This window comes from Scylla paramamosain, chromosome 8 (assembly GCF_035594125.1).
Source record: "Scylla paramamosain isolate STU-SP2022 chromosome 8, ASM3559412v1, whole genome shotgun sequence".
NCBI lineage: Eukaryota > Metazoa > Arthropoda > Malacostraca > Decapoda > Portunidae > Scylla > Scylla paramamosain.
In genome coordinates, this window is record NC_087158.1 from 27,282,666 (window position 1) to 27,309,539 (window position 26,874).

At 44.9% G+C, this 26,874-nt stretch overlaps 1 protein-coding gene across 1 annotated transcript; it reads left to right on the forward strand.

The window, feature by feature from the left end:
- Window positions 1-16,351: 16,351 nt before the first annotated feature.
- Window positions 16,352-20,260, forward strand: LOC135103073 (KRR1 small subunit processome component homolog). Its single transcript, XM_064009034.1, has 6 exons — window positions 16,352-16,492; window positions 17,040-17,253; window positions 17,758-17,943; window positions 18,597-18,761; window positions 19,240-19,341; window positions 19,792-20,260. Exons 2-6 carry the CDS (start codon window positions 17,050-17,052, stop codon window positions 20,152-20,154), a joined length of 1,020 nt encoding a protein of 339 aa, XP_063865104.1. The 5' UTR covers window positions 16,352-16,492; window positions 17,040-17,049; the 3' UTR covers window positions 20,155-20,260.
- Window positions 20,261-26,874: the final 6,614 nt, after the last annotated feature.

Here is a 26,874-nt window from a genome sequence, read left to right on the forward strand (position 1 = left end):
CAAACTTTAATTGAGACTAACGCGAATACCACACTTGACTCTCCTTGGAAATTATTCATTACAATTGCAAGTCCACTTTCATTTAGGGAGAGAGGAGAGAGTGAGGGGAGGAAGCTGAGGGTGACCCAATCTAGATGAGTCAGAGAGAGGAGGAAAGAAGAGGGAGGGGGAGAAAAGGAGGGAGAGAGTGAGAGTGTGTTCTAATTTGTATGATTCAGGGATAAAGGGAAGGAGAATAACATGAAAACACCAAGAGGGAACATTAAGAGAGAAAAATAGACTCAGGGAGAGGAGGAAGAGGAGAGGGAGAGAGTGAGAGTGTATTCTAATTTGTGTGGTAATAACACAGAACATCAAAAGCGAACATGAAAAGAGAGCATAACGAGAACAATATGTGATAAGGTTAAGAAATAAAGAGATAGATAAGACCATTAAGGAAGAACATAAAGAAAACATCAAGAAAGAAGAACATCAGAGCAGCAATAAGGAAACGCAATAGCAAGGGTCATTCTTTAATATTATCTCAAATTTTCATCCATAAAACATACATAAATAAACTTCCCCTAAGAGTTTCTATCTCATTAGCACCTCGTATGTGGATGGTGAGCTTCCTTCGCTATCTAATCTGTGAAGGAGTTTCCACTTATTTCCTTTAGTCTGTAATCATCTACGTAACTTGACTCCAACTAAGACATTATTAGGAACGGATTTATGGATGGGGATGATAGGTGGAAATAGGTAGGTATATTTCATACAGGGGCTGCCACGTGTAAGCCTGGTCGCTTCTTGCAGCTTCCCCTATTTCTTATGTTCTTATGTTCTTAACTACTTTGAATTTTATATCTACAGGAAAATTTCGTGTATTGTCCTGTTATTGAACCGTCTTATCTAAACACCTCAGTCAGTTCGTCTCACACTTTTCGTTTTTCTTGCTTTCTTCGATTAATTTTTTCGTCTTTTCTTTAATGCAAAATAAGATGCTTTTGCTAATCCTTCTGCAGTAATGGACTTGTGGGGTGAAAGAAGGGAAGAAGGGAAAAGAGAGAGGGAAGAAAAACAAACTGAAGTCACTGGGAAGGAAAGGAGGGAGAATGAAAAGGAAAGATAAGAGGAAGTTGAGAAAGAGGAAGGAAAGGAAAGAAAGGACAGATGGATGGATGTAGGGAAGGAAAAAGGGAGGAACGAGACAGAATAAACTAATATTCGTAGCACAACGAAGGGAAAGTGAAAGGAAGGACCAGGAAGGAGAAGAGTAGGCCAGGAGGGAGAGGTCGGGAAGGACAGAGAAAGACAGACATATAAATGGATGCAGACGAGGAAGGACAAGAAGAGAGAGAGAGAGATTGAAAAAAAAAAGGAGAGAAAGGGACAGGAGGAGACAATAGGCAGGAAGGAGAGGGAGCAGGAGAGGTGAGAGGGGGAGAGGGGGGAGGGAGAAATGACCTCGGCTCCGGAGAGGTGAAGTGAGGCCGGAAATTCTGCACATACTCTTACTTGTATAACCACCTTGCCTGCCGATGCGTGTTCCTCGTAGCGGGTGACTCCTGCTGACCAAGGCCCTGACGTAGCCTGCACACATTGAAGACCTCGCCGCTCGCCACCAGACTTGACACACCCGTTTTCTATGCTACGGGGTGAGGGAAGTGTCTCGCCGGAGTCATTGCATTACTAAGGAAGGTTTCAGTATTATCGTTCGAGTCGTATGTGTTTCTGTGTATTAAGTTATTTCTACTGATTTTTTTTTTCTTTTTTGCGTTGTGTTACTTAGGAGGCTTTCCGTGTGGGCTTTCAAGTCCTTTGTTTATTTCTGTATCAGTTTATTTCCTCAGATTTTTTTTTTATTTTGTTTTCTCGTGTGTGTTTGTCACATCTATTTTGTCCTCAGTGTCCTCAACGCTTTCTATTCAGCACAATCAGGGTCCTCTTCATGTATACCTTGATGTCCTACAAGTGAATTTAAACTGTTCGTTCCACCAAGGTTTGCAGGCGTGTTATGAGGCCAGCGTCGGCGAGGGCAGGATGAAGCAGGTGGGGAGTGTAGGCAGGTAACTTGTCGGGACCGTAAGATTCCTTTTGGCTCCCGCACCGTTACTAAATGACGCAGGAGGGACCGCTTGGAAATACTTTGCACGCAGGATGAAACGCTTTTTTTATTTATTTATTTATTTCGGTTTAGAGTGCTCTGTTGGGTTGACTTGCCTTCAGTTTGTGCGTGTGTGGTTGTTTATATAATGATTTAACTGAATGAATTATTTTATGCACTTATTCATTAGTTTGTGGTACGTGTCGCATATATACATTTAATTTACACAAAGATGTTCTCATTACGTGCCACTAATCTTTTTTATTTTTTCTTGTTCTCTTTCTCGATATGTACATTAACTCTTTTTTCTCTCTCCCTCTCTTTCTCAATATGTACCACTAACTTTGTTTTCTCTCTCTTTTTCTCATTATTTGCACTAACTTTTTTTTCTCTCCTCTTTCTCATATAATGTGCCACTAATTTTTCTTTCCCCTCTCTCTCATTATTTGCTCCTATTTTTTTCTCTCACTCCCTCTCTTTCTCTTCCGAAGTGCGTCATAGCATGTAAATTTCCTAACTCCAAACCACTTTTTATCTTTTCCAGGGAGTCTGCGTCACCAGTAGAGAGGAGATTCGTGGAGGCGAGGCGGGATGACCTCCACGCTGCCGGTACTGTCTGGAGTCTCGGGAAGGGGCGGGGTGGCAGGAGAGGGGTCGGGAGCGGGAAGGGTGAGGCGGGGGAAGTGGTGAGGGAAGAGGGAAGGGATGTGGGGGGGGCAGTGGAACGTGGTGGATGGCTAGGGTGGGGCGGGATGGGGAGGGCCGGAGGGCGATTGACCACACACACACACACACACACACACACACACGCACAAACACACACATCTCTTGGCCTTGCCCTCACTATGCTTCTGTATACTTGCGTCTAAGTATATTTACAAGTTAATAGCATCACAAATCCAAATACGAGCACTGGCTTCTCAACTGAAACTCAAGCATTACTGCACTGTGTAAGAAGTGAAGTACGTACGAGTATCATTCTATTCTTTTTAAGCTTTTCACTTCGTCTGAGCACAAGATAAGGCACAAATCCAAACATAAACACAATTTTTTTTTTCCACTGAAACTGAAATGCAAGAGTTACCTTGATATATTAAAATTCAAGTATAAATCTTAATCTCTTTTAAGTATTAAGATTCAGTGCAGCAGTACAGTACAGTTCACATTCAGCACACGCCGTAAATATCATACAAGTAGTTAATCGTAATTACATATCATAAATTACTTGAGACACGTCGATGCAATCTAAATGCAAACGCTGGTACAAGGTAAGGTAAGACTCGTAGGCTGGGACGGTACACTGATGGTGATGACGATGATGATAATGGTAATGATGATGAGGGTGAAAGAGGTTAGAGAGTGGAACGGATGAACAAAGGTAAGCATGGGCAGGATGAACAAAGATAAGCATGGGCAGGATGAACATAAGTAAGCATGGGCAGGATGAGCAAAGATAAGCATGGGCAGGATGAACAAAGGTAAGCATTTCCAGGATGAACAAAGGTAAGCATGGGCAGGATGAACAAAGGTAAGCATTTCCAGGATGAACAAAGGTAAGCATGGGCAGGATGAACAAAGATAAGCATGGGCAGGACGAACATAGGTAAGCATGGGAAGGATGAACAAAGGTAAGTAGGATGAACAAGGTAGACATGGATAGAATGAACAAGGACAAGCATGGGCAGGATGAACAAATATAAGTATGGGCAGGATGAACAAAGATAAGCATAGACAGGATGAACAAAGATAAGCATAGATAGGATGAACAAAGGTAAGTAGGATGAACAAGGGTAAGCATGGATAGGACGAACAAGGGTAAGCATGGGCAGGATGAACAAAGATAAGCATGGGAAGGAGATTCACATAATGTCGTCCATTGAATGACTTAAAAGTAAAAGGGAAAAGAAAAACAAGGTAACGGGTATTAGAAAGAACCGTTCACTACAAAAACCTCTAGTAGAACAAAACTACCAGGCACTAAGGAGCATGTAACTAGTAATATTAAGGAACTGTGTACATGTTATCATTATTACTATTTCTTCCTTCCTTTCTCTCTTATGAACTCAAAACCAAGGAGAACCCAAGCATGAACCTCCCTTTTGTCCCTCAATTCGGGAAAGCAACCAGTTTTTTTTTTTTTTTCAGGATGGGGACGTTAGGTGGAAATACGGAGGCATATCTCATACAGGGACTGCCAAGTGTAGGCCTAACGACTTCTTACAGTTTCCTTTATTCTCTTATATTCTTATGTTTCTGCAGCAACCAGTGTGTCTAAACGCCGTGACTCTACAAACACTGGCTACCTAAAGACTATAGTTAATTTCTTTCCCTGCTATTGGTCATGTTTTTCCCTAATGACTAACTACTCTAGAACATTTCCTTTTGCTCTACAGCCACATCCAAGCATTACATTGGCTAGAAATTGCTAAATCTATTCTTTCAGTTAACTTTTCTTTCTTGTCGATGCTCATAAAAATCTAACTGCTCTTAGTGTTATGAATTGTTGCGTATCCCAGTGAAAGGGTTGAGGTGACCGTGAACATGTATTAGATATTATAATGAAAATTTTAATCATCTATCAAGTCAGATAATCTCGGTGAACTCTCCTTTCACTGGCTCCATCTCCTTATCTCCGCTGCGTCACTCTTTTGTATCGTACAGACACTTGGCCTTCTCCCTCACTTGCGCAGATTTTATGGTGTCTATTTTTAGAAAGTAACTGTGTCTTTTAGCTTCAAGGTCTTTTTATTTTAGGATTTTTCTTTATTTCTGTCATCTTAATTTTGCTGCGCAGCGCCGTATGACCTCATTGCTGTGGCCCGCCTGAAAAAAAACCAGTTGTTAGCACGAGTTTTCTGAATCTGCCGACTCCTTTCATGGGCCACAGAAGCCTTGGCTGGAGACAAATACAGGGATCCTCTACCAAGCTTCACGGCATTGAAAAAGAATAATACTTAACTCCATTTTACACATACTGAAATATCCTTGAGCCTTGAGCCTCCCTCGACCCACTTCAGCACAGGCCAAGTAGCACGTCGCCTCATGAAAAGCCTGACCTTTCCTGTTGAGTTTGACTAACGACGAAATCTGATGTAACCGTTTTAACAGCCCGCGGGCAGCCTCACGTCCCAGCTGTCAGCCTCCACGCCGGGCCCCTCACGCCACACGGCCGCCAGCACAACGGTGAATGTTCCTCGCCATCCATGTCACCATTATAAGCTACAGTAATAATCCCTATCATCATCATAATTATCATGTACTTTTTTCATCACCACCCAACCACCGTCCCCTTCCGCAGCCTTGACGTGCCTCCTGTCACCCGCTATCTCTGACCAGCGCCCTTCCCGCCCACCAGCGTGGCGCCCCGGGGTACCCTCACTGCCCTTCACGCCCTTCAGGACCGCTCTTTCGCCATGACGGGAACGCAGTTAATCTGGCTACTGTTTTGTGTGCGCGTCTCCCAGTGACTCAGCAGCGGGTTGTTGCTGGCCGGGCAGGGAAAGGCTTCTGGGGACGGAGGTGAGGGGCGCGGGGTTCCTGTACTCCCCGCCAGGCACACACAGGGGCGGCCTACAGTGGTCCTCAGGCGGGGAATGCTGCCGCCGCTGCCCCTTTCCCTCGCACAGGTCACTGGGTCGCCTCACTCGTTCTTCAAACTGATATTAGTCACGCGGCGCCCTGTCACTTTTCCTGCGCGAGGTTTCATGCATGCATCTGTCTGTATACCACTGTCATTCTAGTCTCTCAATCTATCTTTCTATTAATATATCTTTATTTATCTATGAGTATCAATTTGTCTAACTATCTATCTATCTTTCTGCTTTTGTAACACACACACACACACACACACACACACACACACACACACACACACACACACACACACACACACACACACACACACACACACACACACACACACACACACACACACACAAAGGCAGGCAGTACCCAAAAGACCAACATTCGAAAACAAAGTAAATAGAAAAAAAAACTGCCTTTAGTAAAGTGGAAAGAACCGGTTTTTTTTTTTTCAGCGACCTGGAATCCCACATTAATTATTAGTGATCCAAACACACATCTAGGAGATACAGCAGAAAGTATTAGTGTCTCTGTGTTTAAATCGGTAAAGGGTGATTTTACTTTTGACAAGATAATTGAGAGATGATCAGCGCCTGGAGAGACGCGGCGATAATGGCCGGGCGAGACACAGGTGATTGTTACTTTAATGGAGATCACTTCTGAGAAACATGTTTGATGACCCAGTGTGTGTGTGTGTGTGTGTGTGTGTGTGTGTGTGTCCGTCCCCAATATCGTTGTCCCCTAAAGCTTGCAGGACGGCAGGTCGTCAGCATCAAAGACCTGTGAGTCGCGTCCATGACCTGTCTTTACCGAGTGGACGTCCCCGCTGGCACAACAGGACCGGCCTGCCCGCGGCGGTGATCGGACCCTCTGGCCAATGCCACCTTGGACTGCACGCTGTTCTGAACAGCCGATATTTGTTTACCCAAAAGTTACAAGTTGAGCGCAAACTGCAGGCGGCAGGAGCATGGGTTTCCTTTCTGTGCAGCAGCAGCAGCAGCAGCCTTCACACCTTACTCTGCATCACATAACGCGTGTTGAGGCGCTAAAATCATAACCTTTGATGCTCAATCGGCATATAGGACAGACGTTGCCTGCCGCCGCCGGGCACCTCCGGGTGATGTGACCCGTGCCAGTGGCAAAGCGAAGTTGAGGCGCTTAATAGGAGCCCACAAGCCTCCCTTGGCCCATTACCCTGTATACACACACACACACACCTATCTGGCGTGAGTTTCACCCTGGGAGCCGTGATGCCCTTCATGCCGCCGCCGGAGAAGGGTGAGCGAAAGCGCCAAGACCACGTCACGTCTCTAGAAGGGTGGCAATCATTTAGCAAACAGAAAAGCGCCTGTTGAAGGGGCTGACGGGGTGAAAGAGGCGACCCTGGCAGGAGGCTGAAAGGAGGCAAAGAAAGCCCTCACACTGGCCTGAGGGGCGGGTCAGAGGGTGTCCTGCTTCTCATCTGCAAGTCGCTGCCCCCCTTCCCAGCAGCCCGAGGCGCATCGCAACGACCACTCAGGCCCTGGCCCGCAGCGTCCGGCCTGTCGCAGTCATCACCACCATTATCTCCACCTCCACCGTGACCCCATTTCATAACACCAGTAAAGGAGCTGCCCGCTGGGTGGCACGCTTAGACCAACACCACCACCACCACCATCAAGAGTGAGTCCGTTTCCAGGGCAGAGCAGACTGTCCAGAGCTGGTGAGGTTAAACCCTTCTACTACACTCCAGTACAACGAGCACAGTTTATTTACTCCTGTAGTTACTTATATGATGGAATGTATACGTTCCTCTCAAAAAACAACTCTTATTTCTGACCAGATGGCTTGTCCCGCCGTGGTGTGAGTGCTTTACGGGGACTAGTGAAGGACGCGCCGCAACACATCATTGTAAACACTGCTTGTCCCTGCGAGTCACTCATGTTAGGTGTGTGCAGTATTACAGGCATCAGAATAAGCGAGAGGCGAGAGAGAGAGAGAGAGAGAGAGAGAGAGAGAGAGAGAGAGAGAGAGAGAGAGAGAGAGAGAGAGAGAGAGAGAGAAATCACTGTCATCTGTTTCAACTTCCATTACTTAACATTCTCTCTCTCTCTCTCTCTCTCTCTCTCTCTCTCTCTCTCTCTCTCTCTCTCTCTCTCTCTCTCTCTCGCACACACACACACACACACACACACACACACACACACACACACACACACACACACACACACACACACCCGCACCTCTAAAGCAATCCCAGTGACATGTGATGCTGGAAGGAAAAGTTGTTTTGGGCCGAGACGGTGTGACCCCAAGGAGAGGCTGAGCCATGGACGCTGGAGGTGGACAGGGCGGCTCTCCACGTGTGTCGTGATGTCCCTGCACCACAAGGCGAGGTCAAGGCCCCTGCATCACTCAAATCGGCCACGAGATGATCAGTGAGAGGATGCGGACACGTGAACACACACACACACACACACACACACACACGTTACTTTCTGCTCTCCGTCCTCTTGCGCTCCATTAACTTTTTGGATGCTAGTGAGAGAATATAACCCCTTTTTGAATAACTGTATGATTTTACGGAACAGAAAGAAAAATTCGGTAATGAGAGGTTCAAACTAACCAAGTCTCTCATTTTGGTGTCAGTAGTGTCTTGAATTTGTTCTCGAAACTTGCCCCACAATATATATATTTTTTTCTAGTACTGAAATAACATTAGAGTTTTCACCCGAGGGCTAAGTTAATACTGAGTTCAGTTTAAATTAATGCAGTTATTTAATTCAAGTACTGAGCTCTTCATTGTATAGATCACGATATTAAGAGATCATATTTTGCAAAGTAATAAACAGTGCCTGGAAATTAATAGGTTCAGGTTATTTTCATATTCCATACATTTCTTTACGTCTGAGGGGAGACCATAGCAGTCAAGAGGCTGAACAATACCCGCACATCAAACAACAACCAGGGCATGACTCCAACTGACACCAGCGCGCCGAGCATCAGTATCCCCTCACGACACTCCACATCTGATTACGTTTCCTTGCTGATGACAAAAAAGAGGAAGAGAAAGAAGCAAAATAGAACACCCAGATAATGAGAAGGCACACGTGACTTAGGGAGTGCCAGTACAAAGACTCCACATCTGATTACGTTCCCTGGATGATGAAAAAAAAGAAAAGAGAAAGAAGCAAAACAGAACACCTAGATAACGAGAAGGCACGAGTGACTGAGGGAGTGCCAGTACAAAGACTACACTCCCCAACAACCCAACAACTCAACTCAATCTCCTCCTGGCACCGCGATCTCTCTCCTCCAGACGAAGGCATCAGGTTGGCACTTCCGCCGGACACTCCTGCAAAAAGTAACAATTTCACAAGAAAGGGAAAAACATGTGTGGTAATCGCGGCGCGCCAAGCAGGTGGGGACGTGAGGAGCGGCAGGTGAGACTTGCACTTTCCTCACCTTTCCCCGCAGGAGGTCAAGACTGGGAGGGGAAGACCAGCCGCCGAGAGAGAGAGAGAGAGAGAGAGAGAGAGAGAGAGAGAGAGAGAGAGGAGTCCCAGTCACCGCCACGCAGCCTCCTCGGGTACTGCTACGTGCACACCGGCCCAGGAAGGCGATGCTCGTTCTCAGACATGCTAGAGAACATTTTGATGGTGGGAGGGGCGTGGATAATAAGTACTGTGGCTCGCCCTCGTGTCTTCTTAAGAGATTGAATGGTGAATGAATTAAATGATGCTGATGATAATGATGATGATTAGGAGGAGGAGGAGGAGGAGGAGGAGGAGGAGGAAGACGAGGAGGAGGAGGAGGACGACGACGACGAAAGTGGAGGAAGAGAATGATGATGATAATGATGGTGATGAGAAGCAAAATCTCTCTCTCTCTCTCTCTCTCTCTCTCTCTCTCTCTCTCTCTCTCTCTCTCTCTCTCTCTCTCTCTCTCTCTCTCTCTCTCTCTCTCTCTCTCTCTCTCTCTCTCTTCTTATCCTTTCCCCCTACACACACACACACACACACACACACACACACACACACACACACCTGTCGTCCCTTTCCTGCCTCACTTTCCCGGTGGTAACTGGGTCAAGGGAAGGACAGGTGGGCAGACACTCGCTACTTGCCCTGATTCCCTTCCATCCTCACATTAATTTCATCTCGTTTACAAAGCAAGTAATTTTTTTCTCTGTTTCACCCCCAACAACTTTTACCACGCGTGCAATTTCGAGTTAGGCTCATTACTTTTCCTGGTGTTGCAGTGTGTGTGTCTCAGCCTTCACCTGTCCCCGTGCCCTCCACCTTGCCCTCGCTGCCGCTCCGATAAGGCGATCGTAGTGGTGACAGGGAAGGCCAGTATAACTTGTAAAGGGACAGATACCGGCTCTCTCTCTCTCTCTCTCTCTCTCTCTCTCTCTCTCTCTCTCTCTCTCTCTCTCTCTCTCTCTCTCTCTCTCTCTCTTGGTCAGGGTTTTCTTTACCTCTACATCAGGCCCCCACAAAAAAAAATGTCTACTTTCTCAGATCAAGACTATTACTGACACACACACAGACACACACACACACACACACACACACGAGTATATTCTCTTTTCTTTTCTTTTTCCCTTTTTTTTTCTCTCTCTCTCTTCCAGGAAGTTTAAAGGTCAAGTGTTGATGTAAGGAAACACGATGACCCGGTGGACTTTGGTCACGCCCAAGGCCTGCACCAGACGGGACTCACTCTTGAGGCTTCCACGTGGGAGAGACACGACCCCGATCCCGCCACGGCGCTCTGACCCGCTCTACCCTCCTGGACACAGCCTGGGACACACCACAGCGAGGGATGAAGGGAGAAGAAAATGTCCATACGCGGTTCCATTAACACACCTGTCGGCTACCTGAAATCACGTGACAATGCAGGAAGACACGAAGCGGTATGACTGGCACGCCGCGGGGTGTTGAAATATATTGAACATGTCACGCCGCTCAGTCACGTTACATCACGTCACGTCACGAAGGTACGAAGAAAACCTGAACCTCGAAACACTATGCATGTCCTACTCACCTGGTCCCCAAAGACTTCAGCCCCACACTTTATGACCACGAGTGTTGGTTTGCGTACCTTGCTTGCTATTATGGGAAGCAGCAAGGCGTGCTCACTATAAGCAACCAGGAGTAATAAGGACCATATTGTGAAACACTTCGGCGTTGCACTATATTCAAAGGCTATACATACTTGGAGTTACATGAGTTTTAAAAGGGTGTTTTTATGGTTCTAGTAACAGATTAACAAAATTTCTACGCTGTTAACAGGAGAAACACTCTAGAGAAGCCGACTGATCATCTCTGTGACCTCTGAAACCATTCGTGGTGAGAGAACAAAGCGTCTCAGAGTGCGGGAGTGAATGCCAGGAGCAAACACCACGCCCATCATGAATTGTCTGTAGTGGATATTGTGAGTCCCATAAACAACATAACACGTCTGAGCTTTATGCCAACCTGAACCCCTGCAACTCCTTCTCCACTATGTCAGCTTAATACGGACAGACACACAAGCCAGCCATCGGATACTGATGAGGGTGATAACGGTGTAGATGGGAATAATTCTCATGGTGGTGGTGGTGGTGGTGGTGCATCCATGATAAGTATATACACCAGCTGTTTGGTGGTGGGAAGTCGCTGCCGCTCAGTCCCCACCACCAGCCACCATCACAGCCACAATAGGTTACCTTGTAAGGGATAACGGGCAGCGCGCATCCACTTGCCATTGCCCGGTGATTGCGGTACGAATTCTTGGTTATGGAAGCATTATCGAATACAAATATCACCTGCCACACACCTGCGGAACACCTGCTAACGCACCTGACCACAAACTGTCTTCTTAATTGTATTTCAACACAGCTTCCTCTCTGAACACACCTCTTGTTGTAGTTTATTGAGAAAAAACACAAATAATAAAAAAAAAGACATATTGTAGAAAGGAAATCGCTGAACCCAAACCAAATATTGTAACACACACACACACACACACACACACACACACACACACACACACACACACACACACACACACACACACACACACACACACACACACACACACACACACACATACACAAACACACACACACTGCTGGCAAGGCCGTGTTCCAGCAGGCAGTGTGAATTACCAGTTGGCACACTCTGGATAGGAACACACATGAATATCCTGCTAGATGACGTTCACCACTGCAATCCGTGCCAAGAGCAACTCTCCCTCCCCCTTCTCCTCCTCACCCTCCACATGCACAAGGTCACCGGTCCCCCAGCAAGGTCAACACGAAGGGCTGTACTCACCAGTCACCCATCGCCACGTGGTCTCGGTGATTGATTATTCCATTAGTCCTCCTGCAAGAGAGAGATAATCATGCATTGGTAAGTGTGTCATGCATCAGCCTTCTCCCTTTCCCCAGTCAGCCAGCCAGCCTCGCCTCCTCGCCTCGTTAAAACGTATCCCTGAGCGAGGGAGGCGGCGGCTGCACACTGGCTAATGTCCCGCCCTCGGCTGTGTAATACATCAGGTCTGCTCACAAGTACCGCAGCAATGCTAACTTACTCCAATAGGAAAAAAATATGAGTTTTGTTTGAATTACACCAAGCTATTCACTGCCATAGCATGAGTAATTACGAGATAACTAAAAAAAAAAAAAAAAAAAGATGTCGGAAAAATACGAAATGCAACGTGTTTCTTATTCAAATAGAAAAATAAACAAGACTTCTGTTTAGATTTCTAAGCCATTCACTTTCATAGCAAGAGTGATTACGAAAATTTTTAGACAATTTTGGGAAACCATGAGGAAATGCCGCAAAAATACGAAATAACACGAGTTTCTTTCATAGTACACACATTCAGTTTAAACACGTAAATAACTCAAGTAATGCGAGTGATCTAGTTCAACACAACTTTGCAAAACATTGACGGCGGGTCAGAGGGTGACGTGGCGCGCCTCCCCGCCTGTCTTTGGTTCAATGTTGTGGGGGTAGAGTCTGGCCCTCTGACCAGAACAGGCATGACGGCCAGCTGACACCCTGCCCGTTCGGTCACCGAGCCCTCCTGCCAGGGCTGGTCGGTAAGTGAACACCCGTGCAGTGGTTTCCAGCATTTTTGAGGTCGTGGCTCCTCGGTGCCTCTGTTATGACCTTGGCACACTCACCGGGCTGGGAACGGGGCAGGTTTTCATGTCATCATGGAACATATTGATTACAAGTCTTTAATTCATCATATAAAATAACGAACCAATACTTTTTCTTCTGAGCTTTATTAAATCTCTATTCGGGGTGTCTGTTTTGAATGAGCCTTCTCCAGTTGTGTCTGTCTTGTGCCATTTTTTTGGCTAATTCCTTCCTTCATATCATCCTCATCCATAATTTTGACTATTTTTTTAGCTTTCTAACAATTTGGCACTGACAATCTGATTACATACATAAGCACAAAGTTGTTCGTTTACCACTATACACCCAAATACTGTATTAACAACTTTAAGACATCAGTATCCACAACAAATAAATTTAAAACACAGCTATCGGAAACACAAATACAGAAGAAACATATAAGACAGTTTATAGTCCCTGTATACAGCATGTCTACCTATTTCCACCTGTCATCCTCATATTATTCACCATTGTAATCAACCACACAAATACAACACATCCAAATAAGTGTGCCAGGGGTCGGGTGTGTCAGAGAGAGCCTTGGGTGCACGTGTGGGCAGTGGAGCAGTGTAGGGGTGCAGTGCTACGTGAGGGAGACTGTGTGTGGCCAGGTGACTTGCCAGTGTGGGGTTGCACTGCCTACACCCCGCCATCACGCCCTTGGTTGCCGCCTGGCGTGGAGGCAACGACCACTGTGTCAACTCATGTACTGGGACGTCCCGGTGTTCCTTGCTACATCCAGCATCACGAAAAATAAATAAATGAATAAATAAACGAAATTAATTTTGTGCTACCTCACACTCATCTCTCATATTCTGCATCACCTGAGTCGCACATCTACTACATTCAAAAGACTTTACAGTTAATGTTGCACGGGTTTTTAAGGGTGTTTTTATGGCTCTAGTGACAGATTAACAAGACTTTTACATTACCAACATGAAAAAACACCCTTGAAAATTCGGCTAATCGTCTCTATGGTCTTTGATGAGAGAACGTGGCATTTTTGAATACGGGACTGACACGCCATTCTCCTCCACCTCCTCGTCCTCACACACTCCTCAGCGGCTGCAACTCAACAGACTCACACGCACCTCATCATAATCATCCAGATTCATTCACTGGCGTCACCATTGTAAAACGTATTGCCGTCAAATTAAATTCCTGCGGTCGTGACATGTAATCCTCCTCGCTCTTTCATCATGTCTGGCAGCGAGCGACGAGACTTCTGGTGACAGCGGAGGTTTGTGGCTGTCTTTGGGAACTTATTGCAGGCATCGTGGGGTCTCTCTCGCACTAGAAGGAGGAGAAGGAGGAGGAGGAGGAGGAGGAGGAGGAGGAGGAGGAGGAGGAGGAGGAGGACGAGAACGAGGACGAGAAGAACAACGACAACAACAACAACAACAACACCGTAAACACCACTACCACTACCACCACCACCACCACCAATAACATCAATGAAAGTACCGCAAACACCACCACTATTCTCCGGTGCTAGATTAGAGATGTCCACTCTCCCTTTCACCGTGACATGTAGCAATTCACGGCCCTAGAAGCAGAGTGAAAACCTTATAAGCATCGACAAGAAAGAAAGAAAAAAGGAAGCAAAAGAATAGATTTAACCACTTCTAGCCAGGACAATGCTTAGAAGTGGGAGAAAACCATATCAAGTAATGAAAGCTTCTAAATGACTTGTGCTGATAGTTTTGTGCTTTTGAGAGGGGAAGGAAGCAGTGTGGCGGAGGCAGAGGGAAAGGCACTGTTGTCATGCACGTCGTCCCTGTCTGTGGCTTCCTCGGTTACTGTGCGTTGAGGGAGAGAGAGAGAGAGTGTGTTTGTTGGCGCCTTGTTCAAACACATGACTTTTCCCCGTTTGCTTACATTTTGAATTGAAATAAGCAAAAGTGAAGGTTCTATACTCAGCACATTACAATACGCCCGCCTGATGAAGGGAACAGATTGAAGTGGAGACAGGGAGTGAGGTGGACGTGACGGTGACGCAGGTGAAGCCATCCGTAGTGCTCAGTCATGTCACAGGTCAATGAAATTATTTGTTACCTCACACACCCATACACATACACACACACACACACACACACCCATACACACACACACACACACACACACACACACACACATAGCAAGGGAACTATAACATCACTGCCAACGATAAATGAACACCATGCAAGCGAGTAAACAATCTCAGACTAAAAGCATCTCGCGCTCCCTGATGAAACAAAGCACATCCACGAGGCAGCATCATCCCTCCTCAGCCAGCCACCGCGGAGCATCAAACAAGCCTGTCTTTCGGAAGCGGGAAACAAGAATACTTACCTCTCCACCTACACGAAGTTCCTCTTACGCGATTTGACTCGTTGTTCGGAAGAAAAAGAAAGAAAAAATAAAAAAAATAAAAAAACTGATATTTACTTTCGAGTTTTTAAAAATATCGACCTAATGTAAATATCGACCAGTTTATCATTAGGTCATTACTCACATTTGATTCAGTATTTCAAGATGTAAGCACGGCCTGCAGGATGGCAAAGCACTTGTTGCATGCTAAAGAAAACATACCAGAATAATAATAATGATAATAATAATAATAATAATAATAATAATAATAATAATAATAATAATAATAATAATAATAATAATAAAACTCCCTTCCCTTCTCATGTTAAGCAGGATCAACAAGCCGTGTCCTGACGTGAGCCGCCAACTAGTGGACCCCCAAGAAGTAACAGATGTGTTCTTATGCGAAGTCAACAATAAGACTATGATCAGGTACCTCTGTTCCAGGAAGTAAGCAGCGGCAGCCATTGTGTACTTACCTACTTGTTTACAGGAAAGCAAGCAAGCCCTACCAATCAAGTACATACAAATAGCTGTAGGAACTCTCAGCTCACCTTTCTCCACAGTCAGCTGCTGTGACGGTGACTGCATATGCTTGGCTGGTCTTCCGTCTTTGAAGTGGAGGAGGAGAAGGTACTAAATACATCACAACACTCATCAAACACACCACTCCGGTATTGTTTTAAAAGCCGGTGGTCACAGGTTTTTATTGATTTATACTTTTATTGTGAAATTTCCTAAATATGTTTGTACAGTATATCTTCGTTATCCTATTGATGTTTTAAATGCATAGAACATTATTGGAAGTCAGGCAAAACTTCATTTTTCTTTTTTTCTTTTTTCCTCTGATTTATCTATTTATTATTCCTTGGGGGAGCTGTTATTTATGGCAAGGATAAAATTTATGCTTACCAAATCTGTACTCGAAAGAAAGAAAAAAAGAAAGAAGAAAAAGAAAAAAAAAAAGGTCTTCATTGGCACACGCTGATTGCTACAGTTAACCATTAACTTTATCGTTTTCTTTCGTGATGAGAAAACGTCAATACTTTCAACAAAATAGATATACGTAAAAAGAACAACGAATCCCCCCAAAAAACAAGCATGAACATTAAAATAATGGAAAAAATAGGAAAAAGATCAGAAAAAGCTCGCAAATTAAACATGCTTCACCAAGAATCCGGATTGGCGTCGCCCGCATGAAGAACACAACGCGCCGAGCTGCTGGATGTAAACAAACACGTGTGGCGCAGATGTAGTAGTGTTGCGTGCTGCTCTGCTTCTTCCTTTCACTCCACACAGGCCACATTCACCTATAGACACACTCAAGGTACATATATGAACTTCACCACGTTTACTGTACAGAACACGTGTATCATTGAGTGATTCTGCCTACCAGTCTACCTGTTCAGTATCATGCACCCTCCTGTACTACCACGTACAGTCCTGACTATCGTGGACCATCATAATCTGCCGTGCTCCATTACTCATACTATCACATGCACTCGCCAAACTACCACCTACATTCCTAACTGCCACGTATGTGCATTAGTTGGTTAGTGTGTTGTTATATTCGTGTTGGAGGAGAAGATATCAGTTAATGTGTCTTGTAGGGTAAGAATCTAGCCCTGTATAGTTGAAAGTTAGGATAAGTTTAGCTCCATATTTTCGATAACATAAATACTGGTCAGGAAATGAAAGCAAGTATTTATTTGATTTCTTGTGAGTAAAGTTATTGGCATAAGAAACAAGGCAAAACTGCGGCATCCCAGCAAAAGACTGTTATGGAGGCTGTGAGTGCGGTAGTTTTTGGAGTTGAGAAAGCAGTTTTATTTTTACTATTTAACTTCTGCCTTACTTCTCATTTTCTCTTTCAGGCAGAAGTTGATGACAAACATGTCGGACGAAGAAGGTGAAGCTGAGACTCCCACTGGCCCTGTTGAGAATGCCTGGGCCATCAAGGTTCCTGAGTTTAAAAAGGGTGACATGAAGAGCCACCTGCTGGAGGAGAGTTCTTTCTCAGTTCTCTTTCCCAAGTATCGAGAAAAGTACCTGAAGGAGTGCTGGCCTCTGCTGCAGAAGACTTTAGATGTAAGACTTTTGGCACATCTGTTTAAAACATCACACTTAATGTGCACTGTATAATGTGTGCCCAGCTGGACGAGCTCATAAACATTCTGGCTGCATGTGATCAGGAAAGAAACAGTGAAAGGGAATAAGGGACAGTTTTTTAAGTATTACTAGCTTATGCTCTAAATAATTTTTGCTTGCTTGTATTTGACTTAGGGCTGGAATCCTCCTCATACCTTTGGTCTTAACTTTCAATACAGTGATTGCACTTTCAATACACTTTTGCATGCAGCAATTCAGTTTAGTCACATGGTGGTTCAGAGTTGTGTCATAATAACTAACCTTATGTATGCATGCAGTGTTACATAGCAGTACATCTGACACATTCCAATAAGGTCAATATAAGATACATTTTTTTTCATTTTCACAGATTTTGTTCTGATTTTCTGAAATCTAGAAAAATGTAGGTCCAGTACATATAAATCCATATTATTCTTATGAGTCATGTTTGGTGCATCCTTGCAGGAGTATGGCATCAAGCCTGAGCTGGATCTGATTGAGGGCAGAATGACGGTGAAGACCACAAGGAAGACTTGGGATCCGTACATCATCATCAAGGCGAGGGACATCATTGTGCTGCTCGGAAGATCAGTTCCTGTTGAACAAGCTGTGAAGATTCTGAAAGATGATGTCACATATGAACTGATAAAGGTTATTTTGTTCTGTATTTTTTGGATTATACAGGGAGTAAGAGTTTTTATCTAGTATCTGTTTCAATCTTTGACACCTTGCTCCCCTGAGAAGGTGGCCACAGCACAGCTTCCACCTCCTCCTATTCAAGTATTTCCTGTTTGTTCATTGAAGTGCTCCACCCCTGTTAGCACTTCTTTCATACATTTACTGCTTTACTGCATCCATCCACTTTCCAAGTGAAAACTAAACACAAACCTAAGTACAGTTTTCCATAAAAGCTTATAACTATGGTAGTGAAAAAAAAAAAAGTGGTCTTCCTCTTATGCTGGGATCCTCAGTTTCACTTGTTTTACTTGAGTACACTGTCTTTACAAACTTTTCACTCTTCATCCCTTCAGTGTGGCCTCATCATCTCACTGTATTTCCTTTCACTGATTTCATCACTCCATACCACAAAATTTGCATAAGTGCTGACACTGCATCTCTTATGCACATTTTCATTGCCTTCACCCTCTCATTGTGTCACTTCACATGTCCCTCTCAGAAAAATTTTCAGATATATATATATGCAAATAACAGTGAATTTATTAATTTATATATTTTCTCATATATTTTATTTTATATATTTTATATTGCCTGAGACGCATCACACAGCCTCACTCCTGCCACAGATACGGAATATGGTGCGCAACAAGGACCGGTTTGTGAAGCGGCGGCAGCGGCTGGTAGGAGCCAACGGCACCACCCTTAAGGCGCTGGAGCTGCTCACCAACTGCTATGTACTGGTGCAGGGTGCCACTGTGGCTGCTATTGGTCCACATAAAGGAGTGCTTCAGGTGAGTGGCTTCTTTCTACATTCCAAGGTCTGTCTATCAATCTGTCTTTATGCCAGGCTGGCAATTCCATGCGGGTTGGCCCAGATGAGGGGAAAAGTGTCCAACTCATTGAAATAAAGGAATTAATATGACAATATGGTAACATCAGCAAGCAGTTTGAACATCTGTCATCTGTCACATCACTACATGTCATGATCATTTAATGCATGAGAAGTTAGGGGAAGCAACAGGGAGATTATTTTACTTGGTATGCTTGGAAAACTTGTGAGAAATGACTGAAGGATTCATGGAAATGAGTGAAGGAAAGTTTAGCGAGAGCAAGGAGTACTTGGGAGTGTAAAAGATTGTAGATCAGATTTGTGCAATTAAAATAATAATAGCTGAATATTTAGGAAAGGGTGGAAAGTTTTGTGCTGCTTCATGGACTTGGGAGACATGACAGTGTTGGCAGGGAACTTATAAAGAGTCTTGGTTACAGGTGGTGCGTGTTGTGAAGGACACCATGAACAATATCCACCCTGTGTATCTACTCAAGTCCCTCATGATCAAGAGGCAGCTGATGCAAGATCCCAACCTAAAGGTAAGCCAAACCCTCACCACACACTGTCCTCCCCAGTGGAAGGTTCAGTGCATCTTATTTATTTTGAGGTTTATGGAATGCTCATCATGTGTTTGAAAGGACTTTTTGGTTATCGATGTCATGCTCATTAACAGTGTCTTTTCAGCTCTTGTGTTCTTATCTTTATCAGTTAGTGAATAATGCATGGAAGTATCAAGATATATAATGCACTATCTACATACCTGACTGACATTCTCCACAAACAAGGGTAGCCAAGACAAGGAGACACACACACACACACACACACACACACACACACACACACACACACACACACACACACACACACACACACACACACACACACACACACACACACACACACACACACACACACACACACACACACACACACACACACACACACAATAGCCCCTAAGCCAGTGGTTCTGAACACTAATTTTTCTCCAGAATGAGAACTGGGCCAGGTTCATCCCCAGCTTTGTGCCGAAGAATGTGCAGAGGAAAAAGCCACACAAGGTCAGAAAGACAAAGAAGGAATACACGCCCTTCCCGCCGGCACCCACCGAGAGGAAGGTGGACAAGGAGATGGCTGAAGGAAAGTTCTTCATAGATCAGGAAGAAAAGAAGAAAGCCAAAAAGAGAAAAATAACAGAAGAAATGAAGAAGGAAACTTCAAACCGACAGAAGGAGAAGAGAGCCAAGGCATTTGTGGCGCCGGAGGAACCCAAGTACAAGCCGCCCACGGCCGCTGTCAACACACAAGTGGATGTGGAGGCACTCAAGAGGAAGGTCAAGAAGAAGAATGCGTAGTGTTAAGTTGTGTGATTCTGGTCACATTGAGTAGCTCCTTTCATGTCATGAAGATTTTGTTCTTTCTCATACAGTTGTATATGTATTTTAATACTGAAAAAAGAAAGTGTGTTTTTAATGATCCTCCTTTTGGCCAAGCATTCATGAATGAACCTCTTAGTCATAACAAGAATGATGTTTACCTTCCACTCTGTTATTCACTTTCTTTCTCTGATTCAATGGGAGATGGGTTTTGACCTACAGAGACAATCTTGTAATTATGTAATTCCTTTTGAGCTGTTTACTTCTATGTCAAATCCTTCCTCAGATTTTATACATATTCTTATATTCTCTCATTGTATTAGTTATAAACAAACTCTCACTTTTACAGTTAGACTGGTACACTGCAGGCCAGTGTGGCTGCTGTACTGTGGTTGTGTGTGAAACCCCACTTGGGCATAAATGTTTTCACTCATGTCAGATGTTACTGCATCTGTGGGAGACAGTGAAGATGAAATGTGAGGAAATCTGAGGGGCTTTTAATAAGAAGAAATAGTATATCTTATTTAAGAGGGACACTAGCAAAGGGCAATAAAGAGGGAGGGAGAAGAAAAAGTCACTAAAGAAATAAAACAACATGCATCTCACACAGACATTCATTTAGCAAGTAAGACCTTCCAGTTCAAGGGCACCATGACAGGTGTGTCAGCCCTCAGTGCCACTGTACCACACCAACATTCAAGCTGCCACCACTCACATCTACAACACCACAAGCACGTGACACCTCTTTATGCAGTTCTACCTTGCCATTCTTTTCCCACAATGATATTCGCCTCCACGTCTTCCACCTTGTTCTTCCCACAAAAAAAATGCAGTATTCTCTTCCAACATTTTCCACTTATTTTTTATTCGCACCTAATCCTTTTCTCCCCTTCTCCCCCTCAAAACAAAAAGAAAAGAAAAAAGACTATTCTCCTCTCCATTCCTGTTCCCTTCCACTGCTCTCTCCATCTTAAAGTTTCACACACACACACACACACACATTTCTGCCACAGCCTTCTTCCACCCTGGGTCTCTTCTCTCCAAAAACTCCCTTATATCCTCACACGAAAGTCCTCCCCCTGCTCCATATCTCTCCGCCTCAGTACCCTTCTTCCCTCCATCCTTCCCCCTCCCTTCTTCTCTTCTTCCCTCCTCTCTTGTCCCAGCCTGAAAGTTTCCCGCTCTCCACCCCCCCTCACGCCTCACTCTGCACACACGAGGCGCAGCGCAAACTTCTGGACAACGTAAGCGTCACTGAGTCACTCGATGCACTCAAGAGATTTACTTTTCTCTTCCACTCTTATTTATTTATTTATTTATTTTTCGTGAGAGGAAGGAAGGCTGTGCTACTGACCTGCATTTGTCAGTGTGTGTGTGTGTGTGTGTGTAGTGGACAAGACTGAAGTGCATTGACCTCTACGTAAGTACTATTGAGAAAAAAAAAAATCCATCTAGTATAAGCCTCGATGATGAAAAACGCAAAATTGTGTCTTTTCTTTTAATTTTTACTTGATCACTTTTCTACGGTCTCAAAATAGTTCGCCATTTTTCAGACTTTGCATGCATTTCTTTACGCCAGGTTAAGCTTTTCCCAATAGGACGAAGGAGTCTTCAAGCACCAAGTCAACAAGTGGCCACGTGGCATGAGACTCTCGTTTGCTAAAACGCTTTGTTCTCTCTTCACAACACTTTTTTCAAGGACCACAAAAATAAAAAAAAACAAAAAATAAATGAATAAAAACAAAATAAATAAATAAAGTAAAAAAAATCAGTGAAGTTCTCGTGATGTTTTCCTTCCTCATTGACGATGCAGAGTCCTTGTTAAACTGTCACTACAATCACAAAAGCACCATTGAAAAACCTCAGTAACTTTCACTACAGCCCGTTGAAAACTGAGGAGATAAGACGCGGAAACGTTGTACAATGAGAACCTGAGGGATAATCAAGTCAACATTTTTCCTTCTTTTCTCTTCCACTCACACGGTGCAAGGGACAAGTCACCTTTAGGAGCGCCTGAGTAAGATCCACAGTTTCTTATAATATCACTACCCTTAGTATTTACCCTCTAAACCACGCTGTCTTTAATATTCCGTCTAGAATACACTAAATGTTGACCTCTCGCTTGAATTCACTGATGGCTTATACTGACTACTAACCTCAATACCTTTTAATTCACCTTCACTATATATATTGGAGTAGTGTTTTCTTTCCCTCGCATTCACCTCAGTTTTTCCTCTGTCCTCCCTGTCCACTAATCTCTCAAAATGTTACCTTGGTCCATCTTACTTCAGTCTCCCCTCTGTCTCTTTCTCTCTCATTTTTTTTTTTCCCTTTTCTTGTTTCCATGTAATCTTCATCCCTCACACACAAATTCCTCGCGTCTCTCTCTCTCTCTCTCTCTCTCTCTCTCTCTCTCTCTCTCTCTCTCTCTCTCTCTCTCTCTCTCTCGTGTCTGAGGCGCCTCTTTCCGGAGTCAAGCAGAGAGATTAATAGTTTATATTGATCACGGGGGAAGAAGGAAGAGAGGAGGAGGAGGAGGAGGAGGAGGAGGAGGAGGAGGAAGAGGAGGAGATATGAGAGAGAGATAAGAGTAGGAAGGAAAGAAACAAACAAAAAAGGAGGAGGAAGAAGGGGAGGAGGGAGGGAGGAAGGAAGGGAAGGGAAGGGAAGGGAAGGGAGGGAGGGAGAGAGGGAGGAAAAAGTGAGAGTCAAAAAGTGGAGAGAAAAGAGAAACCGGGAGAGTAAAAACTAGAAAAATATGAACAAAAAACTGAAAAAAAACAAAAATGGGGGAAACGAGGGGAAATGAGCGAGAGGAAGAGAGGAAAGAGGAAGGAGGAGGAAGGAAGGTGAGGGGGAAACAGGAACTGGAAGGGTACGTGGGTGAGGGAGAGGAGAAAGCAAGGAAAAGGAAAAAGAAGAGGAGGAGGAGGAGGAGGAGGAGGAGGAGGAGGAGGAGGAGTCTTCTTGGCCATGTTCCAACCTCTCTACCCAGCATCACAGCCACCTGCTCAGAGGGAGGGAGGAAAGGGAAGGGAGGGACTATGAAGGATGAGAGAACGGAAGGGAGGAAGAGGCGGAGGAAGGAGGGAGGTGACGTTAGTGAAGAGGAGAGGAAGAGGGTGATTCACTGGAGGTACGGGAGATAAAGAGAGGCAGATGGGAGGTAATACGCAAGGAGGAGGAGGGGGAAGAGGGAAAATCGTACTGCAGCTGGAGGAGGAGGAGGAGGAGGAGGAGGAGGAGGAGAGACATACACAGAGAGAGAGGAGGGAAGAATGGTGTTCTCAAGAAAAGTTTACAAGGAGATAAATCGAAATCGTTCTTGAAGGTTATTTTTGCTTCTTACAGAGAGAGAGAGAAAGAGAGAGAGAGAGAGAGAGAGAGAGAGAGAGAGAGAGAGAGAGAGAGAGAGAGAGAGAGAGAGAGAGAAGAAAGGGCAAACTGAATCCTGGGAACGATAACTATCTTCCTCTCTCTCTCTCTCTCTCTCTCTCTCTCTCTCTCTCTCTCTCTCTCTCTCTCTCTCTCTCTCTCTCTCTCTCTCTCTCAAGCCACCAGCATTACGTTTACCTTCTCCCAAAAGCGGCCTTCACCTTCACCTTGGCCGCCACGACAATGACACACACACACAGTCAAGGAAGCACAGTGCTCTCCGGTGTCTGGCCAACTGTAAGAGTGCCAAGGAGATGTCATGATAGGAGGCACCAGCGGGCGTAAGTACCTTGGTGTATGTAATTGTGTTAGTGTAAAGAAGAGTGAATATTCAAGGGATTGTGAGTTTTGTCTTGAAGGAATGGTTTGAAAATAGGTCAACTTTTGATCTCCTAGTAAAATAGAAGGTGTAAATGTGGGAGTCGGTGCTGGTGGTCATCTCATCTCAGTACCTCACGTCCCTCCAGGCGAAGTTTATCAATGATCTACTTCGCATTATTTCCGTCAGTCAGTACACAGCGTAGATTATGAAAAAGAAAAAGAAAAAGAAAAAAAAATAGGCGTACAACTTTGAAACGTGTGAAGTGACGAATGGTACGATAACAACAACAGAACATAAGAACATAACAAAACAAGTGAAGCTGCAAGAAGAAGTCGTCAGGCCAACACGTGGCAAGTCCCTGTACGTAAGAAGCAAACCAATCAATTACCACCAATCATTCAGTACAAACCACACTTACGACAACAACAACAACAACAACAATAACAACAACGACTAAAAAAAAAAAAAAAAAACAGGCCAATCCTCGCAGCGAATTAAGTTAGGAGCGGTGGTAATGGACTCCAGATTTACAACTTGGGGGTTTATGAGAGACACAGACGGGAAGTGAATCACAAATAGGCGGCGGTTGAGTGGATCAGTGGAAGCAGGTTGGATAGATTTACATGATGATGAGACGGCGCCGGGGATGGGAGGGGGGCTGACCTCCCTCGGCGACTGTTCTGTACACTGCTTACGGGACTGGATTTGCTGGGCTTGTCTGTCTGTCTGTCTGTCTGTCCGTCTGTCTGTTTGTTTGTAGGTGTGTGTCTATGTATGCAGGTAGGTAGGTAGGTAGGTTGATAAGTAGGAGGTATGGATATGTCTTCTCTCTCTCTCTCTGTGTGTGTGTGTGTGTGTGTGTGTCCCCTCCCGCTACCCTCCCTCAGCAATTACCCTTAAAAATAACACTTTCCCCTGATGAAATACGCATGGCCCTCAACACAGTGCACAGGGCGACACACTCACACACACACACACACACACACACACACATCATATAATGCCACACTCTTACGGAAATTCGCATAATTCTCTTGTTTTATGTGCGAAGCGTGTGGAGTTTTCTTGTGGCAGTGATTCATAGAAGGGAGAGAGAGAGAGAGAGAGAGAGAGAGAGAGAGAGAGAGAGAGAGAGAGAGAGAGAGAGAGAGAGAGGAGAGAGAGAGAGAGAGAGAGAGAGGTGTGCGGTGTAGAAAAGATATTAACATGTAAAAGCGTAGAAAGGATATTACCATGTTTTATGATCACAACACTTTTTCTGCTTTCTTTTTTCATTTTTTTTTCCCTTCGTTGAATCATATTAACTCTCTCTCTCTCTCTCTCTCTCTCTCTCTCTGGACGTTAACGAAAGATGACCGTGACTGTGCAAGGGTCAGTTGTTTCCTTTCATTCATCAGCCCTCGTTTGTTCGCTCCCAGACGGCGGCAGCACGCTAAGACCTGTATTCTGAAGCACTTTACTCTCTCATCACCAAGACTGTTTGCAAAGGCCACAGAGATGATGAGCTGGGTTCTCAAGAGTGTTTCTCCTGTTAATAAGGTAGAAATATTGTTAATCTGTCACTAGAACCATAAAAACACCCTTCAGAACCCGTGTACGAGTAACTTCAACTAGAGCCTTTTGAATGTAACGGAGACGTGGCGCAGAAATGTTTCAGAATTGGGTCTTGTGTAGTAGCAGCCCAGCCTTGCCCCAGCGATCCAGCATAAGAAGAAGGCGAGGGGAAGCATAACAAAAATCGATGTAAGTATTTTCGTCCTTCTTATTGATTTTCCCGCCCTCCTGCCTCACCCTGGCCACCGCAGTAGTACCTCCCCCACCACCTCTCCCTTCTCCCCAATCCCCCCACTGCCTCAACACCCCAGCTATTACCCCCAAAGATCCCCACCCACCTCCCAGCTTCCGTTATGGCTAATCCCCCACATCCCCACCCACCACCACCATCACCTCCACCTCCTCCTCCTCCTCCTCCTCCTCTTCCTCGTCCCTTCCGCCTCCTGCACATGCCAACACTGACCCCATTTCTCCAACTACGCTTCCGCTCCTCCCCCCCCCCCCCTTCAAACCCAGTCTCTAATCCAACCCCACCCACCCTCCCTTCCTCCCTTTTCTTCCACCTTTTCTTCTCCCTCCTTCTCCTTCTCCTCCTCCACCATTCCACCGCCTTCCACTCACTGTTATCAATACATGAAATTACCCACCATTCCTCCCCCCTCTCTCTCCCCTTCCCAAGAGAGCCACCACGCCCCTCCCTCTCTCCTTCTCTCCCCTCCCTCCTTCCCCTTTCCACTAATATGTTCTATACAGATTAGCCAAAATTCTGCAGGCAGCATTACAATTAAATTTATTCCTGTATGAGAGAGAGAGAGAGAGAGAGAGAGAGAGAGAGAGAGAGAGAGAGAGAGAGAGAGAGGTATAAGAAAACGAAAGGAAAAGATGAGGTTAAACTATTTCCTGCCAGTAAAACCTTTTTTTTTTTATCAAGGCTTCCACAATTATGAGAGAGAGAGAGAGAGAGAGAGAGAGAGAGAGAGAGAGAGAGAGAGAGAGAGAGAGAGAGAGAGAGAGAGGAGAGAGAGAGAGAGAGCACTACCCATCCATCATATGCAAAGATTATCCAATACACTTTTTTCTTTAGCCTCCCCGCGCCTCCCATTCACCTCCCGCGACCCCAATAGAGGCGCGCTGACCCCTGCCGACCCTGACCCAGAGAGAGAGAGAGAGAGAGAGAGAGAGAGAGAGAGAGAGAGAGAGAGAGAGAGTGAGTGACTGAGTGAGTGTGTGTGTGTGTGTGTGTGTGTGTGTGTGTGTGTGTGTGTGTGTGTGTGTGTGTGTATTCATATTCAGATTAGTCATTGCATTAACACCTGATCTGCCAATTTTAATACATTATCAGCATGACTATGACAAACACACACACACACACACACACACATGGAGTC

Bases quoted from the DNA above. Each gene is read 5' to 3' on its own strand.
- LOC135103073 (XM_064009034.1), top strand. From the start codon at position 17,050: ATGACAAACATGTCGGACGAAGAAGGTGAAGCTGAGACTCCCACTGGC. The intron at 18,762-19,239 runs GTGAGTGGCTTC...TCTTGGTTACAG, and splicing joins CACATAAAGGAGTGCTTCAG to GTGGTGCGTGTTGTGAAGGA. The intron at 19,342-19,791 runs GTAAGCCAAACC...ATTTTTCTCCAG, and splicing joins TGCAAGATCCCAACCTAAAG to AATGAGAACTGGGCCAGGTT.